At 44.4% G+C, this 19,352-nt stretch overlaps 1 protein-coding gene across 1 annotated transcript in view; it reads right to left on the reverse strand.

Moving 5' to 3' along the window:
• PLXNA4 (plexin A4) overlaps positions 1-19,352 on the reverse strand; it is a gene marked incomplete at both ends in the record, with an annotated part of 402,235 nt that overhangs the window by 371,567 nt on the left and 11,316 nt on the right. The window contains one exon of the mRNA XM_079549350.1: positions 10,766-10,948. Coding sequence (XP_079405476.1) covers positions 10,766-10,948 — 183 coding nt within the window. The remainder of the gene's footprint in view (positions 1-10,765; positions 10,949-19,352) is intronic.

Here is a 19,352-nt window from a genome sequence, read left to right on the forward strand (position 1 = left end):
TCTCCTTATCGCTCAGGTTAGCTCTATCATCAATATGTTCCCTTAGACCCCAAGGAGATAAATCGATTGCATACGAAATCCAAGAGAAGCCAACAGAAACTTGTAAGCAGTGGGGAACAAGATCAAAGTGCCCATAGTGTGTGAAACCACATCCATCCCAGCAGATATCACAAGCAATAAACTACCCCTGATAACCCAGCCTTAATCAGCCATATGACAAATGAGGCAAACACAGGGAGATTCGCACTGCTCCAGTCGCTGTGTTTAATTAGATTTCATTGGAACAATTCTGAAAAATTAATATGATGAGGTCTCCACCACTTTCAGCGATAACCTTTTGCCTGACATCACTGAAATACATTGCCAGGATCAGTTCAGAAAAAGTTACATGAAGTCAAAGGGAAAGATGATTCCAGACTACAGCCACAAGCATCCCAGCAGGGTGAGACACCAGCATGACTGGAGTAGAAATAGTGGTTTGCATTTCCAGGATGCCTTAAACACAACAGTGCTGGGGTCCTATGCCAACATAGCACATCAGATCGAAAAGCAAGAACCCACAGAGCTTCTGAAACCCACTGAAGTCCCTTGGGAGTTCATGTTTTGTTACCAAAAGTGTCCCAGCCCTGTCAGGAATCATCAGCAGAGCATGCTTGGAATGAAGGATTGAAACCAGAGCCGAAACCCACAGATCAGTAGTTCCCAACTTTCCTCTCGACTGTGCTTCTCTTGGCTCTTCCAGGGTTCCAACTCATCTCCCATTGGAGCCTGTGAGTGTGCGACTCATTTCCAACCTAATTCCATGCTCACCACACCAAGGAGGATCCCAGTTTGGAGGTGATGGTGCATGCTTGACACAATGCTGCTGATAGATAAGAAGCTTTTATCAGGAGCTATATTCTGTGAGATGTGTCCCATAGATGGGATCTCTCCATTAACACAGTTCTGCTGTTTAGTCAAGTGCAAATACCAACACAGCCAGCACATCTATTTCCTTTCAAAGTCTCACACTGAAATCCTCATCCAACTCAATCCCTTTTAATTTAGGAAACAAATGATCTTTCTAGGGGTCAAAGCTGGTGTAACACTGGCCAGTACACAGAAAGCCAAGTGATGACAGAGGCAGGTTCATGAAAAAGGCATTAACCCAGAGTTAACACTATCAGAATATAGTGAAATCTACAGTGTTAACTGCTGCTGTCACAGCTACAGCAAGATGTTTTCTTTTCACCCTGGACATAGCATCCCAGAGGGACTTTGCTAGAGCCACAGCTTTGATTAATAGTCGTGGACCAGTCCTCAACCCATACTTCTACCCCTCACCCAGCAGTGAGCTTTTTTAATTTCAGGAAAGGCCAAGGACCTGAAGCTCTTCCGTATGGTTTCATTTAGGAGAGGTGAAAGGCTACTGACAGGGTTTTAGCAGAAAAAAAAATAGAAATGACAAGTGCCAGACCAAGCAGGAACAGATCCCTGAATCCTGCATAGTAACACACGTCTTCACTCCCACAGATGTCGTATGGGTTGGGGTCTACAAAATCCAGCACAACTCTCTCATGCTCCCCTCCAGGCTTCATACACATGGGTCCTAAATTCAGCAAAGTTTCGTTGTTTTCAAGCCAGGCTGCCACCAAGACAAAATGACAGATGATGCAGTGTAGCAAGCCAAAGTCATTGTACCAAACTAAAGGAAGCACTAGGGGGAAGAGACCCTGTAAAGCTGTAAAGGAACGGGGAGATTTGATCTCCACTTTCCTCCTCACTGACTTCACAAACACCATAAGACTGGATACAGTTTTAGAGAGACTTTTCCTTAACTGTATTTGACAGTGTCCCTTTGAAAGAAGGAAGCTAATGGTCTACACCAGTAACCACATATCAAGGTAGAGCAAGACTGAATTAGGCAGAAGTGTTCACAAGTAGTGGACATACAGACAGCACAAAGCTCCTTAATGGAGGTGTACAAACACCACAGTGATGCTGACAGGCTGCCTTGCACTGCAGAGCCTGCATGTATGCAGGGAGAGGTCTTCAAATCAGCTCAAACTGAAAGTCATTCATTCAAACAAAGGAAGACACGTTCCTTTTTGCCTTTTAATTAAGAACTGGCTCATAAATCAAACCTCGTTCCTACTCTCAAGGTGTCAGCTGAGCGAAAAGCTTTTTTCAAATAGCCAAGGGCTACCTTATGCAAGCCATGGTACCTTCTCCAGCTCCACTAATATGGCTAGTTATACCACTTTTATTTGCTGTTATAAATCCAACCTGACTTCACTAGAAGTCAGTCCAAGCATTTCCTGGATTTTGGAGACTATAAGAGGATAACTGGCACTGGAACTCATTGCCCAGACAAGTTGTGCATGTTCCATCCCCGTAACTGGTTCAATGTTAAGTTGGACTTGGCTTTTGGCAAACTGATCCAGAGGGAAGTGTCCTTGCCCATGGCAGGAGTCTGGAATTGGGTGATCTTTAAGGTTTCTTTCAACCCAAACCATTCTATAATTCTATGAATTTCTTTGAAAACAGGGACCACATGATGCATAAGCAGAGCAAGTAGGAATCTGCTCTCTGTTCACCCTCAGAAATGGCCTGCTATGGGTCAGAGGCTGAGCAGAGCCTCCCCCAGTTTAAGCATCACCAGTGGAAAGGAGAGTTACTGTTAAACTAAGCATTTCCTTAAGTTTCCTTGAGGGCATCCACAACTTATTTTAAAGAAAAGGATTCTTTGAGGTGGGTTGGGGAAAACTGCACAAAACAAATTGTTTTCACAGAGCAGTAGCCAGAGAACAGAGCCCCAAAACAACATCCTTTACGTGTACACACACATTATGTATTTATATGCAGCTTTAAATACACAAGATTTCAGGGAAAAAGCGTGGATCTCCATCAATGACTATTCTGTTCCTAGTCACTCTGATCCTGCTGTTGTCTGCACAGCAGTTGGTAGATGAGCTAACTGTACAGCAGACCAGTGCAACAGAGTCCAGCTTAAATTCTCAACAAAGGCCTGGACAACATAAAAAGTGAAGAGTGAAAATAAACATCTTTCATGCAATACATACCTCACAGACACAACAGGATTCTGCTATGAGCAAGCAGGCAGATTGGTTTGGAGTGCACAGGGAACTGAACCTGGACCTTTCTGTCACACCTAGCAGTTTAACCAGCACTCAGTTTCCACATTCTGCACAGACCTGCTTCCTTCCTAAAGATGGGAGCTGACCAGTTTTGATACCTACATCAATACCTGTCCAGAGGTGAACCTGAGATCTTCATGTGTTGGGGCTGCAACTCTACAATCATAGAGCCATTTGAATTGGAGGGGACCCTGAAAGATCATCTAAGTCCAACTCCCCTGCACTGAACAGGGACATCTACAGCTCAGTCAGGTTCCTGAGAGCCTGGTTCAGCCTGACCTTGAATAAGATGCCCTCCAACCCAAGTCATTCTATGATTCTTTGTGGCCAAAGAAAGAAGATGAAGATGAGACAGATTGTAGAGGTGATTCTGGGCACAGACCTAGCTGCAGGCTGGTGAGGGGGGATAGAGTGAAAGACTATGAAAGGAAGAGATGGATGCACAGTGCCTTATCAGGGACTTGCTGTTCTTTCAACTGGCTCCCTGATAACATATGGAGCTTAATCAAATATGCAAATGATGTCCTATCTAGAGACAAGAAAAATAGAGAAATAAACCCAGACACCGTGCATTAAAACAAGCCAATGAAATGAGGAGCGGGTAAAAGGTTTCCTCTTTTTGATAAAATTATTTCAAAAGATTAAATTAAAGCAAAACTAATTAGGAGAATCGCACTTAAGCCGACTTCCCATAAGAAGGGTCAGCAGGCAAGAGGCATTCAAAGGCAGATGCAAGAGGCACTTCAAGGGCTCCCTGAGAAGTCATTATCCCAGTGAAAAGGGAAAGGGACAGAAAGAGGAAGAAGGAATGACAAGAGCCATTTTGGCTGAGCATCCATCCGGGCATTAGATGGAGTGGATGGGAGCTAACAGCCTCTCTTTGTCACCCTGGAGAGCACAAGTGGCAGGTGAGGATCAAAGCTGTTTACCTGATGTCCCTTCCAGAGGGCTTTCCAGGGATCAGAGGGATGAAGTCAAACAGAAGCACATAAAACTAAGGGCAGAGGGATGTATCTTTTTTTTTTTTTCTTCCCCTTGTACGGTTTCCATGAACAACACAGCCACATCAGGTGTGGCAGCCTGAACACTCCACACATCTTGCACAGAGCCTGCAACACCGCACTGAAAATCATCTGCTGTGATGAGGCAGGTGACAACAGTGTCACTGCAAGCCATCCCCTGGGGAGGCTGCGGGACCCTGGATTTCAACAAGGTACCTGGCAGCAAGAACTGCAGTTGCTATCTGTCCCTTTGTGTCTGCTTTTGTCACAAACAACCCCTTTCTGCACATCCTCAGCCCACAGTGGGGGAATCCAGCTCTGCTGCTCTGGGACTAGAAATCTGTCAAATTCAAGCTGCAGCCTCTTTGAGGAAGGCCTTGAAGAGCTGACAGTGCAGCCTGCTGCCTTCCCTGCTGCACCAGGTCTGCTGGAGTCCACTGCGGTCAGGAATAAAAACATTCAGAGCAGCACCAGCAAAACAGAACACATGGCAGCAGCCAGCGAGCACCTCTGGGCTTTGAAGAGCTCCAGAATGCATCCGGAGGGATGAGATTCACACGATCCCATCTCTGACAAGGCACTGTTAAACCAAAACCTCAAAAACACATGTATGCAAGGCACCCAGCAAAAGCACAGCTCAGCCAAACTCTGCACACCAGCATAAAGGTTGCTGAATAATCAGAAAGCAGGGAGAGGTACTTGAGGGAAAGACAGGGAGAATTAATTGCTCTCTGCCAAAAACCGTGCTCTAACTCTTGTTAGAAACAGCCACCTCCCTAGCAGACTAAAGGGAGTGTTCCTGCTGAAGTTAAACACTGGAAGGAGCAATAAGCTCACTGCAGCATAATGCCCTGAGGAGCTGTAGCTAGAAGTCTCAAGGCCATGGACATGAGGGGTGTGAGAGGTCAAACAACCATTTGCAGTGATAGAGTAATTAGCAAGTGTTTAAAGCAAATGTTCAGCAGCAGAACCCAGATACAGGTCTTGTATCTGGTTTACGGCCTGGAGTTTTGCAGCAGAGGATGAATCACAGGGTGATCTAGGCTAGAAGGGACTTTGAGATTTCTAATCCAGCTGTTCTTTAATCTCAGGAAGTTCATGTCAACCCATTTCCCCAGCTTGCCCAGGTCCTTCAGGATGCCAGCTCTACCATTCAGTGTGATTTTTCCAGGTCGCAGCCCCGGGAAGGTTATATGCACTGAGAAACTTGCTTCTCATCCACTTTCTACAAGATGGACCTGGAGCTGAAGGATAGAACAGAACAATGCTCCCCAACAGGGCTTCAGAGGAAAGAGATTATATAGCACAGCAGCCAGGATTTATAAGTCCTATCACTTTGATTTCACCTGGAGAAAGAGTACTGAACACCCAGCACCTTTAGGCTAGATATTAGGCAGAAATACTTTACGGTGAGGCACTGGCAGCCCTGGCACAGGCTGCCCAGAGAAGCTGTGGATGCCCCATCCCTTGAGGTGCTCAAGACCAAGTTGGATGGGGCCCTGGGCAGCCTGAGCTGGTAGGTGGCAATCCTGTCTGTGGCAGAGGGTTGGACCTAGATGGGCTTTAAGGTCCCTTCCAATCCATGCCACTCTACGATTCTACAGTTTATGTCATGCCAGACTCCACTATCACAAGTTAGTGGCTTTTACATAGCCCAGTATGGGCAGCTGTTACTGGTCCATGTTCACGTAGGCTTCCACCACCACCTCTCGGGGCACCCAACATGAGCACCAAGGGTAGCTCACACCAAAGCTAACAAAACACAGCTTTCTTGCTGTCACATCCAGAAAACCGAATACTCTTCAGGCATCTAAGCTGGCAATGACCTCTCAAAAAGTGACTGTACATCAATGCAGGACAGAGAAAGCTGCAGCCTTCACAGACGTCAGATACAGATGGGAAACTGTATCATTCCATCACAAGCGAGTGAAGCACTTGGACTCCTGCTGATTTAGGAAGCTGTGAGGAGAGGCCAGGGTGAGCAAGTCCCTCTTGCAGAAACCAGCTTCTCAGCAGGAGCTGGAGCCTCTACAGCATGTTTTCAGAGCAGTCAAGTCCACTTGCCAAACAGTTAGGAAAAAAAAATAATAATTTTTTTAAAAAAATCTGACTCCTTCAAAGCAGCAGAGGGAAAGAGAAGGAAGCAGTTTCCCTGCTGACATTTGCAGAGCGCTGTCAGCAGCAGAATATCCTCCAGGGAACATCAAAACAGAACAGTTTCTTGTCTTGCGCATATTCAGAATCCCTTTATACTTGGAGAAACAGAGAGGATCTGGCTTTTTCTGCAGTTACCAGAATCCATGAAACTGTGCTCAACAAACCCAAGGCTCACTCTCATTAGCTCCAGCTTTTGGATGGGAAGTAATGCATCAGAGGATAAAGAGGCGCAATTCCTCCTTTCGCCATGTGGATACATTGCAATATCACTAGCCTGGCCAGAGCTCTTCAGGGTTACCTTCCTGAAGCATGGAGCAAGGAGCTTCATCTTCCAGCCACGTGCTGAATCCTTCTGAAGCTCTCGAGGCAAGTAGGCTGTAAACAAAGCTTCAGCACATAACTGGAAGAGCTGTCAGCCAAAGCTGGTCTGACGACCAGAAGCCAGCAAAAGATAAGACATGCAGTACTTTCCATCCCAACCATTCATTGGAGAAAGCCAATCTACCCCAATGCGACTGTGAGATGGGCCCAAAATTAGAACTGCCAATTTGAGCTCTCAAATTGAAAAGTCTCCCTATGGTGTTTTGCTTTGGATCCAAAGAAAGCAAGGTCTCAAGAGTTCAGGGTAATCCAAAGGGTGGTTCATAAAACTGGCCGATGGTGAGAGTTTTCTACTAAATTGAAGTGATACCTGATGGGAAGTGCTAGACCCATTTCAGAGCTGTCTAATCTTGAATGAAAACCTTTACCCTAAATGTAAAGCCCCTTCAAAAACCTCAAACTGATGAGATTTCATGCAAAATGAAATATTGACCATAGAGTGAAAGAACTGACACTTAAGTTCAATTTCTTTCTTTGCAAGGAATTTAGCATAGGGAAGGCTTCGATTGAAATATTTTCATGGAATAAAAAAATGTTTCTCACAAAGCAGTTCCAAACAAATGTGAATTATTACTACTTCATTTTAGAGGAGACATTTCAGAATGGACAAAGCTTTGTTTTGAATAGAGGTGCAGCTCCTGGAGCTGTTCCCAAGCTGGTATTTTTAAATGTTAAGTTGTTCTTTAAACCCACACACGCACACAGAATAATTGCAAGTAAGTTGTTTTTCTTGTTTGCTTGTTTGGGTTTTTTTCCCTGAGTGGAAACTATCTGCACAAAAGCAGTATCTACACGTTACACACCTAGGGAAGATACACAACGAATACTGAATGCTGCCACATTCTCTTAGCCATGACATGCATTCATAACATAATTTGGCCAGGGCTTCCAAGATACAGATATTTCTCCTAAGTTCCATCACAGGATCTTCATTGCCCACAAGTGGTCAGGAGTTTTCCATTTCATCTGATTTACCTGCTTTAGCTGTGTGATAGAATCCTCATGCCTTACACACGAATCTTGCAACCTGCAGAGCATTAATTTCCCCCCAGCTTCTTTAAGAAACAACGTATTTCCTTCCACATGTAGAAGGGAAAAGCATATATAGGAGAAGAATAGAAGCTCCTGTTAGATTAAAAAGCTGAGAATGGCTGTCTCACAGCCACTCATCTCTGAGCTACCTTCTCTATTCCCAAGTTGACACCAACACCCATCAAACCTTTAATCCATGGACTGTGGTTTCTGCCACAAGATACAGACAGGGGGAGATTTTTCCTTCTTCAGAGCCTAGCATTTTTATCCTATTTATATCATTGTTCTGCAAGGCCACGCTGTGCTGTGGACAAGCTGGCAGAATTGGAGGGCATATTTCTACAGTGTATTATTCAGAGCCTTCCTGTTGGTCTGCACACGTAGCTATGTGCATGAGCAAGGGCTGCAAGAACTATTTTGCCTGGGGCAGTGGAACAGCTAGGGCCAGCCTTGTCATTCTCTCTCACTCACTCTTTTCTTACCCTATCTCTATGTTGCTTTTTCTTTTTCTTTCTCTCTTTGTTGTCTTGGTTACGTGGGCAGATTCCTGATGTGCTGCTAGTTTTCATTTTAATGATACGTTCCTGTAAAGCACGATATTTTACTTCAAGTTTTGTGTGCCACTGGATACATTCCTTTGACATGTGACATTTGTATATCAACAGATATTGCTTTATGTCTATGGGTACTTTTCAGAGTCTCCAGAGTTCATTCTTCAGAATCTGATACATAGTCTGTATTTTTGTATATAAAAACACAGGGAAGATGACTGAAACTGCAAGAAAATAAGGGAAGTTTCTCCAAAACCATCTTCTAATTATTTCTAGTGAATCTTTCAGCAACAACTGAGCAGATCCTGCTGCTTTGAAGATAATATAACAACTCATCTTTTCGTGCTATCCAGAAATGCTTCACCGTGGCTTGATCAAGCAGCTGCACTGCACCACAAAAACAGCAGTACATGCCACGTGTGGTAGGGGCCCATCAGGAAAAAGTGAGTCCTTGGGCTTTGTCTACTGGTACAGAGTTTCGTCTAATCTTACACAGCTGATTCCAATTTACCCATGTGCAATTTTTTTTTTTAAACTGAAATCAAACTTCATCCCAACACAATGGATTTCGCAGGAGCTGCAATTACCAGTGTGGTATTTCCCTTTGCTTCCAATTCCAAAGCACCTGTCTAATGAGCCAAGATGGAAAACCAAGTCTTGAAAGGCCATGAAGCTTTGGCAGGGACCAGGTGAAAATCCTCAGTGCCAAACTGGCCTTGTGTGGCCCATGCAGGGGGAAAGCAGGCTGATGTCCTGAGCTCAGATACCCTCAGGAGCCCTGGAGGAAAGTAAATGATTGCAGAAGTCATAGCAAGGATGAGGCCAAACCTTCAGGAAATGCGTATTTCCAGGATCAGTTCGTCCAAAACAACCACATGAGTTTGGGGAAGCCTCATTTTGCACTGATGATCAGCTCTGCGTGTTGCTTTTCTGATAGATAATTATTCATCCCACGAAGGCCTTATTCACAGCTCCAGCCTTGCTCTGACACACAGACCCAGTGCTCTAACTACCGCAGGCAGAACATTCATCACGTTTGGAAAAAGAGAATAAAACACAGCTTTCTCAAGTTACATCAGTTGGTTCAGCACCCCTCTTCTCATTCTTTACCCTATAAGGATGTCTCTGCTCTCTACCACACTCAGTTAAAAAAAAAAAAAAAAGCTTTCTCACTCCTATTTCCCCCTTTTCAAAAGGGATGAAAGCTTGGATTCTGCATTGTGACCTGCAAAGGCAAAGACAGAGCTATGTCTGATTTTGCTTCTCCCAAAGCCAAAATTAAAACCAAAAGCTCACGAAAGCAGAGAAGCAATAGGCATTCTTAACTGTTTAGGTCTTTTGGATATTTACCGTTCAGATCTCAGCTACACATTTTCTTCCCCCAGTGAGAACGGCTGGAGAACTAAACATTTTATTATGATATCACAGATGACAAGGAAGCAAAACCTAATTAGTCAGGGGAGGAGATTATTTTTACTACAACTGCTTAAAAAACAATTTGGCTCCTTTTCCACGTGCTAGAGCAGACCATTAAAACAACCACACTCTGTACAAAAGCACCAGCAGCTTTTCCTCTGTTGAAGTGGTCTGGAGACATCTGTCAGTGGGCAGGATCCTATTTCATATACCTTCTACCACATGGGTGTAGTGCCACCTGAGTTTAAAACCTTGATGTTCTTAAATGAAGCAGTAGCAAGAGGAACAAAACCAGAGATCTCAGACCCTCCTTACGCATCCACGAACAAATGAATCCCTTTCTCCTCTCTGCTCTGCCCATCATATATATACAAGCCATAGTGGAAGACTTTTTAATAGCACATTCATCTCCTCAGCTTGACATTATTTGCAAAAAGGAATTCAAAGAGGATTCAACATCCAATCCAAGCCTTGGGGTTCCTCCAACCTCCTGTAACAGCTTCTCACCCATCTCCTCACAAATCATATTTTGCAACATCCCCAGCTCAAGCATTTAAACGTTGCCAAACTGGCACGGAGGAGTTGAAATGGATGTGATGCCCATCATTAGCACAAGGCCACTTCTAATACCTCTTGTTGACTTAAGAAGAGCACCTACTAAAAGCACAACAAAGCTTCCAACTCTCAGGCTCTGTATTACTGCCGTACATGATGAACTACAGCAGCTGTTACACCACAGAGCTACAGCCGTGCAACAGGCTTTTATATTTTTTGAGAACACAGAGTGAGGAACAGAAGCTCAAATTCAATAAAGAGTGTATTTATTTATGTGGCGTCAACCATGGTTGCTCCATAAGCGTAACGCTCATTATCATTCAGACACAGCTGTCTATTGATGAAAACACTTTTCCTTCAGAACAAGCACTCAGCCCTTGTGGGTGGAACACAATTTTTTGCCAACTGAAACATGTGCTATCCTCAAAGCAGGTGATGCACCTCACAATAAGGTCTGCGCTCACATTCCGTTCAACACCGCCAATCTCCATAAATATGTGAAAAATCTGAGTTAGAGGACAACATTTGGTCTTACCTTCTTGAGCTTTCCACTCTTGGTTCCCACAAAAGCTAGGGAGTGGTTCTTGTAGACATAAGCGATCACAGATGTCATTCTGTCTCCATCTTCAGTGTAAATGGGGAGCCCTCGCACCATAGATGATACTCCCAAGGGGGCATTCATATCCAGGCCACAGAAGTTGTCATCAATTGTTAACAGCTATGAAACAACAACAAAGAAAATATGAAAAACTGAAGCCAACAATTCTTAAGCCATCTTGGAAGCATTCATTCATCAGGGACACCATTACGCAGGCTGACAAATCAATGACAAAGGCAGCTCTGGAGGAATACACAGGTGGAAAAAAATTGTCCAAAGTCTCTTGATGAGTTATAGACAGAAGGAGCACTGGAAATTTGCTTCTCTTGAAGCCCAGCAGGATATATTATTTTAAGTCTTTTTCCTACTGCTTTACCAGTCAAGACCTAGCAATCAAAGAGAAAGTCTGCAGAAAGTGTCTTAAATGTTTCTAATTCTGCCAAAAATAAAGCATTTGTGTCATTACTAAGGGATCCACAATACAAAACACTGAGATAAGTCCACACTAGCAAATAGACCATGGCCTGTTCTCTGGCCCTCACACTCACTACTGTGACTCACATCTATGAAACCTAAATTGTATCTCCCATCCAGTTATCTGACTCCAAAAGCTGCAGCACCATCCATGATACATCTTGGAAGCAGCACTAATGTACACCCTGGTCAGCAATAGGGATCACGCTAAGGATTATACATTATAGTAGTGCCTGCACACACTTTCTATTCCTGGAGCTAGTTCACTCATGCAGTTATGGGTCTTTCTCTCACACTGTTTGGCCAGGGCACCTTTCTTCCAATGGGTCCTTATTTCCTTCCTGTGAAATGGAGATTATTCAACTCCACCCAGCTCACAAGAGGCACTCACTGAAGTCCTTGGAGAAGGTGAAGGTTCCACAGCTTTACTGGTGCTTTATTGTGCTTGCTGAGGAAAACCACAGACTCACAAAGACCAGAGAAAATGCCTGACTGTTGCTTGCTGCTGCCTAAGCCCTGACATCTACTGTATTAGAACTCAACAGGCTATCAGACGGATGCTCCAGTGGGATCAAAGAAGATTTGAGTTGAAAGGGACACTTACAGAACATCTAATCCAACTCCCCTGCAATGATGAGGGATACCTACAGCTCGATCAGTGCTCAGAGCCACATCCAACTTGATCCTGAGTGTCTCCATGGATATGATCCTTGGATATGAAAGCTCATAACATCTAGTTATCTGCAAAGGTGCTTCCTTCAACTTCAGAGTGCTGCAGAAGGACAACAGCAAAATCACAAGAACAACTCTTCTATCCTATCTCACTGCACAATTTGGAAAGTAAGGTTAATGCAAGTTCCCAGTGTGAAGATCCCACAGAGCAAAATAAAGATGAAACTCCAAACATCACAGCACAAACTGCCCAAAAAATCAGACTTTGCTGACATCAGTGAGACCACTCTCACACATCTGAAGCTAAGTTTAAAACATTTTTCTGGACCAAGGCTTAGGAAGGCAATAATTCAGTGGACAATAAATTTATCTAATTTTCTTCAATCACTAAAGAACGACCATGATTTTTTTTTTCTTTTTATCTGAGACCTTCGTAGAATCATGGAATGGCCTGGGTTGAAAAGGACCACAATGATCATCCAGTTTCAAACCCCTGCTGCGTGCAGGGTCACAGACCAGGCTGCCCAGAGCCACATCCAGCCTGGCTTTGAATGCCTGCAGGGATGGAGCATCCACAACCTCCTTGGGCAGCCGGTTCCAGTGCCTCACCACCCTCTGTGTGAAAAAAGAAAGAGTTAAAAAAAAAAAAAAAGTGTGATCGGTTTACAGGCCAGTGACCAACGAGGCAGGAGACTTGTGGGGCGCGCCCGCGGAAAGGGCAGAAGGGGGATGGGCAGGGAGATGGGAAATGGGTCTAAAAACCGAGCCAACTGCAACGATCTGAGGACGAAGACGTTAATTTACTACTAAATATGATCTCAGAATGCAAGATAACAAAATACAACACGATACACGTGGAATTGAGGCCAACGAATGAAACAAAATGAGAGGGTATCCAAACTGAAGTCCTTACTCTAAAGCCTGGTGTGCTCCTCGGCACGGAACAACGCGAGGGGCTGGTGAGCTGCCTCCACCTTGCTTCATCTGGGCACAAAGTCCTCCGGGGAATGAAGCCCCTCCCCTGCCCCTTCGAGAACAAAGCACCCAGAAACGACGGTCCACAGAACCAGAACATTAACTCTTTAACTCCCAATGCTTTACATGATGTTATGATGTGGAATACCGACAACAGAAACATCGCAAAACCACGACATCACGTAACATGTTGGGGTTGCTTCCTCTGAGGATCGTCTGCATGAAAAAAACAAACAAGCAAAAAAGAAAAAAAAAGAAAAGAAAAAAAAAAAGCCAGCAAGTGAAAGCCTGCAAATAAACATCAGCCAGCTTCTGTGCAGCTGTGGCTCTCAGCTTGATGCGCTACATCTTTGTAAAGGCAGAAATACAGTCATCTTCTTCAGCAAAGAGAAGCACATAAGGAAGCTTGGATTTATGATGAAACAGTCAAGAGTTGCAAACCCAGGTTTATTTTCAATTCCAGACACTCCTAACGGCAATATAAAGTAGCCACGTTAAACTCTCTGGAGCTTCTCCACTTGGCAATTTCATGTTAATGACTTTCCAGAGTGAAAGTGGAGATGAGAACATGAATTCATTCTGCCTGCAACATGGCTGTTGCAGCAGCTGGAGTATCAGAGAGGGTCAAAGGGAAGATCTGAGGAGACAGGAAGCAATCCTTGCATCTCGAGCAGTAAAAGTCTACCTCTGAAATTCACAGCGTAGTCTGTAGGTAACTCAGAAAAGGAGGAGGATTTTTTGATTGAATCGTAGAATCATTAAGGCGGGAAAAGACCTCCAAGATCATCCAGTCCAACTATCAGCCTATCCTCACCATGCCTGCTAACCATATCACTCAGTGCCACATCTGCCCTTTTTGTGAACACCTCCAGGCATGGTGACTCCACCACCTCCCCTTGGGAGCTTTCAGGCAGTTGGAAGGAACAAGTTTTTGAGAACACAGAATGGTTTGGGTTGAAAGAGACCCTTAAGATCATCTAGTTCCAATCACCAGCTGGAGTGAAACCATCATCCCATATCACATTCCACCTGCTAATGAGGGAATATTACTCACCGCCCCTCTGCCCCAGGGAAGCTGCTAAACAGAGGTTTATTAGGTGCTCTACGTATCCAAAATATCTTTATGACAGAGTGATTGGCAGCTCCCAGGGCATCCAAGTCCCACCAGCTGCCTCTCCATCTCAAGCTGATGCACAGTAGGGATTCAGCTGTGGAGAGGTTGCTGTCCATTCCTAACACCAGAAGTTACATCTGCAGCAGTGACACCATGGCCAAGTGTCACGTTCGCCAGTGAGATAGGAAGGATGTGCAAAGAATGGGCCTGATTTACAGAAGCATTCTGGCAGGCTTCTGCATTCTCCAGGATTAAGCTTATCAAATAGATATTGAACAGATCCAAGCTTTTCTGGATAGGATGGTTTTAACAAGGCTGGTGCTGGCTCAGCCCTCTAGAGATTCACTGAGCCCCCCAAACTCAGCAGAAGGGTCACAACTCTAATTACAACATGTCCTTCCCCAATTCCATTTGATTTCCCAGCAGAAATGAGCAATTTGGCACTGCAAAAAGGGCCGAAGTGCCAGCTATTAGGGAAGCAGTGCAAGCAGTGCTCCTACTGAGCTGCTGTTGTCACTTAAACATCTGTTGATGGGGGTCGGCATCCTTTCCCTGGTAACTAGAGATGGGATGAGAGTTGCACCAGGGGAGGTTGAGGTTGGATATTAGGAGAAACTGGAGATGTTCAAGAAAAGGGCAGATGTATCACTGAGGGACACGGTTAGTGGGCATGGTTCGGAAGAATTGGGGTTGGACTTAGTGATCTTAGTGGTCTTTTCCAACTCTAATGATTCTATGATTCTGTGGTTCTGTGCTTTAGCCTTTGGCCTCTGAAGCAGCCTCTTATAATCAAATACAGCCCAACGCACATTTGGGGAAAAGCTTTGATGAAGGATCAGCCATCCTCTTTACTTTCACTCGGATGCAATCTTCCTTCCCAATCAAAGCACAAGGGCCTTTTTTAGATATCTCAGCAGGCTCCAAAGCCATTCCACAGCCTCACCAGGGATGAAGGCTGTCCCAACAGCCAAGTCTCGCCTTTGATTTACAGCTAATACCTAACAGCCTTGTCTTTGTATAGTGGCAGATACTTGGCTTCTCACTCTTGTTATCTCAGGCTTGGCTACTTCAGATGATGAAGGGAATGCATACATTACAGCTGCCTGAGCTGCCAGCAGGACCAGGGAGCCAACAGCAGTAAGAAATCAACAGCGATATTTAATTGAATCTTTTCAAGGTCCCAAAGTCTTTTCATCACCTGAATGCAAGATCTTCTCATCAGCAAAGACTGAGCTTCCTGCTGAGGGTGTGTCATACTCCATAGGGTGTTTAAAAATGTAGGGAGATAGAAGCTCTAGGAAAATCTATCACCAGGAATTTTGTGGTATATGTACAGATGCAAGTAATGGAATTTAGGGTCTAGAATGCCTGAAGTGGGGGTAAACCATATATCCCCCTCCAGCAGGGCTGCTAATTGTAGAATCATAGAATCATGCCTGGGTTGAAAAGGACCACAATGATTATCTGGTTTCACCCCCCACTTCTCCCTCTCCCCCCCGCCTGCTATGATGCAAACCACCTCCCTGCAAACCACAGATCTTTAAACTCCAACTTCTGCAGCAGCAGTTTGCTTCCCAAGGATTGTGCTTCTCTGAATAGCCTCATGATACCATCAGCATGGGCTTCACTACTTGGTTAACCTTCTGGTTTAGGTGCTCGTTTGTCCTTACTCTGGCATTAGCACCCTGCCTTCCTTAAGCTGGATTGCTTCTGCTCTCCTGCATTTCTAGCAACATTCCTGCTTCTAACCATGCTGCCTCTAGCTCTCCCTTCTGATTCCGCTGAGACCAGTGGGTTTGGTCCATCCAACCTAGTGATAGAACAAGGCAAACTGATTTTAAACTAAAAGAGGAGAAACAAAGGTTATATGTTAGGAAGAAATTCTTTACTCAGTGGTGTGGCCTCAGCACGGGCTGCCCAGGGAGATTCTGGATGCTTCATCCCTGGAGACAGGGTGGCAATCTTGTCCATGGCAGGGGCTTGAAATCTGATGATCTTTAAGGTCCCTTCCAACCTTAGCCATTCTATGATTCTATGTCCTTCTCTCCAGTTTCTGTGCTGTGAACTTTAGCAGGACCATCAGATTTCACGTATCAATATCAGCCCATTGGTTGTGTCTAGCCATGAGATCCAGGTGCAGGATGGAGACAGCTCTTCTGATGTTCACCTCGTGCCACATCATTCACATAATTTAATGCCTTCCCATCACATGTGTTGCTGACAGTGGGTCAGAAGAAAGCTGTGGTCTTGCCCAGTGACCATCAACAGCCATAGACCTTTATCGTCTGAAATTCTGAGGAAATTTTGTGGGCAAAAGGATGTGAACTCTGGGCCACCATCTGAAATGGAACAGATCACCAACCAACCCGCTCTTCAGCAGTAAGCCTGCATTCTAACGACACACAAAAATATCCAGTACCGTTTCTCCAGGGTGCTTGGTGATACAATGAAAACTATATGAAGAGCCAGCATTTGGAAATACATTATAATTGCACACTGCTTTTACTTGTGCAACCAGAGCAGTGGTTACCACGCAATTACATGTCACCATATACAAATGACAGTGCAGTTACAGTAACTTCACCAATTACAGGGAAATTGCACCCACTCTGCTAATAGGTTTTCACTCAAACATAATTCAGGATCACAAGACCAGTTACCCAAATTGACTTGAACTTGTACAAGCATTTGGTTTTTAGGTCTACAGTTTAAGCATCAGTTCAAGGACTGGTGTCAAGTTTCCAGAGTGCTGCAGAATCTTAACATGGTACAGACTTGTTACGCCTGCATTAACGTTCTTTCTGTACTGTGAGCATAAGGCTTCCCATCTACCATCTACCTCCACATCGTAAAATTTGCAATTTCCTGAAGAGGAGTCTGCCTTCCTTATGGAGACCAATAGAATTCTTTAGTCTTCATGCCTTGTGCTCAGCAGAGCTGGTTGGTTATTAGTAAGAAGTAATTGTTGCCATAAATTTAGCATCCTCTGAGTTCTGAATTTTGGAATGATTTGTGTGCCAAAAGATATGCACAATGTACATTGATCAGTGAACTCCTACACGTATTCTAGATCCAAAAAATTGCAAAATTTAAGCAACAGTGGCAATAGGTTTCTTCTTATTATTTGTTGCTGCAGACCCAGTGTTGCAGCCACAGAATCCATAAGAAACAACAGCAGATGCTTTTCAGCCCATTGCTTTTTCTCCAGCTCTGGTTCCCACTTTTGCTATACACACTGTCCTACTGCTGGCATGGGGCTGCTCACAGCAGCATTTTAGTCCTGGAGGCAGCACTGAGCTGTCTGAGGGAAACAATTCATGCCCCCAAAAGTACTGACTATGTGCTTCTCAAAAATCATAGAATTTTGATATGCAAGCTCCCAGGCCAAATGCAAAATCAGAATCACTAAGGTTGGAAAAGACTTTTAAGACCATCCAATTCAACTCTCAACCCATCCCCACCATGCCCACTAACCATGTCCCACATCTGCCCTTCCCTTGAACACCTCCAGGGACAGTGATTCCACCACTTCCCTGAGCAGCCCGTGCCAGTGCCTCACCACTCTTTCGGAGAAGAAATGTCCCCTAATATCCAACCTGAAATACTGTCATCAATACTGTCATCATCAAAATGACATCATCAAAATGACATACTGACTTTTAGTCCGCTTGCAGAGAACATACTCCTACTATTACAAGTAAAGGTGCAATTACCAGCCTGAAACACCTCCAGGTTAACGAATCCATGCTACTGGCAAACAGCACCCTGATGGTGTACTCATATAACCTCCACTTTAAGATCCTTCATCAACTTCAACTCCAAGTGTCTGCCAAGGAAAAATGATGCCAGGATATACAAGATGCAGTGCAGAACCGATTCAGATACCTGGGAATATATTTCAGTGGGATATTTAGAATCATAAAATGGTTTGAATTGGAAGGGACCCTTAAAGGTCATCTAGTCCAACTCCCCTGAAATGAACAGGGACGTCTACATTTAGATCAAGTTCCTCTGAATCCATCCAGCTTGACACTGAATGTCTCTAGGGACAGGGCATCCACTACCAAACCTGTTCCAGTGCCTCACTCCCTCTGTTTGGATATTTTAAGTTAAGGGATATTTCAAGAGCCCAAGAAACTGGTACAGGCAGGGAAGAGGGACAGCACTCCAGAAGCAATGCAGACTGTCAAATTCAGACAGCACAACCACTCTGGTTCGTAGTGGCCTGCACATCCCAAGTCCCATACATCATTGCTATGTCAGCCAAGCCTCTCTTTTGCACAGCACTCACACAAAAATGCTGGCAGTACTACTCCAAATCTCTATATTAGCACAACAAGCTATGCAACTGGGCTGAAAGTCAGATCACTGAGCTGTGTGGTCACTGAGGTTCCTTCACTCCCAGTTGGGAACTGTGTCTGTGCACGGGAAGAGTGGATGGGACCTAAAGAGCAGAAAATGTGCTGTAACAGGAAGCTGAGCTTTTCTGCAGTCCCAAAAAAAAGTTCACTATGTGGGCTGAGAGGATGCAGAACCGTGTGGATGAGGATAAAGAGAGGAATATGATCTCTGCAGCTCTCAGCTTGCCGCTTTCCATGAGCTTTAAAAAATTCACTTAAAATTTTTCACACCCCCAATAAAAGAGATTATTGAGTGTGGAGACTCTGCTTTTGAAACTACCATGGTCTATTGGGTAAATAAGCATTTAGGGATTTTTCAAAAGTGAAGTATTGATCAAATAAGCTGCTAGAGCTCTTCTGTAAGAACATATTCCAGCTGCAAAGCTGTGTTACGCACCTGAAACACAGCTGCACTGACTTCCCCTGGGGACTAAAAGTCACAGGAAAATCTTAGGTGAAAAGGTTTTCTCTGTACAAAATGGTTTTGTCTGTACAGAGTGAAAAGAGTTTGTCTAGATAGGCAAAGTCACCTTTGGGAGAGAAGTGCATTTTGTCCTAAAGGACATTGGATTTCCATGATCAGCTAAAGGCTGTTACATCACAAATTCCATCAACAGCAGTATTGATAGAGGTGTAAGAAGAGAGTGGAGCTCTACCCTCTATATGCCTCTGTAACCCTGACCATCCTTGTCATAACTTCTCCCAGGTGTCTCCATGTAATAGAGATACCTAACAAGGAGACATTCCCCACATTCATCTCTCACATTCATCTTCACCAGGCCACAAAAATCCACCCTGCAGGACCCTGGTAAGGTCTCCATTGCAAACATCACTGCTGTCACATTCAACTTTGAAGGGTGTAGGAAGACTTGCTGACTTATCCTCTCTT

The sequence above is a fragment of the Tetrao urogallus genome (genome assembly GCF_951394365.1).
Source record: "Tetrao urogallus genome assembly, chromosome: 1".
Lineage (NCBI taxonomy): Eukaryota > Metazoa > Chordata > Aves > Galliformes > Phasianidae > Tetrao > Tetrao urogallus.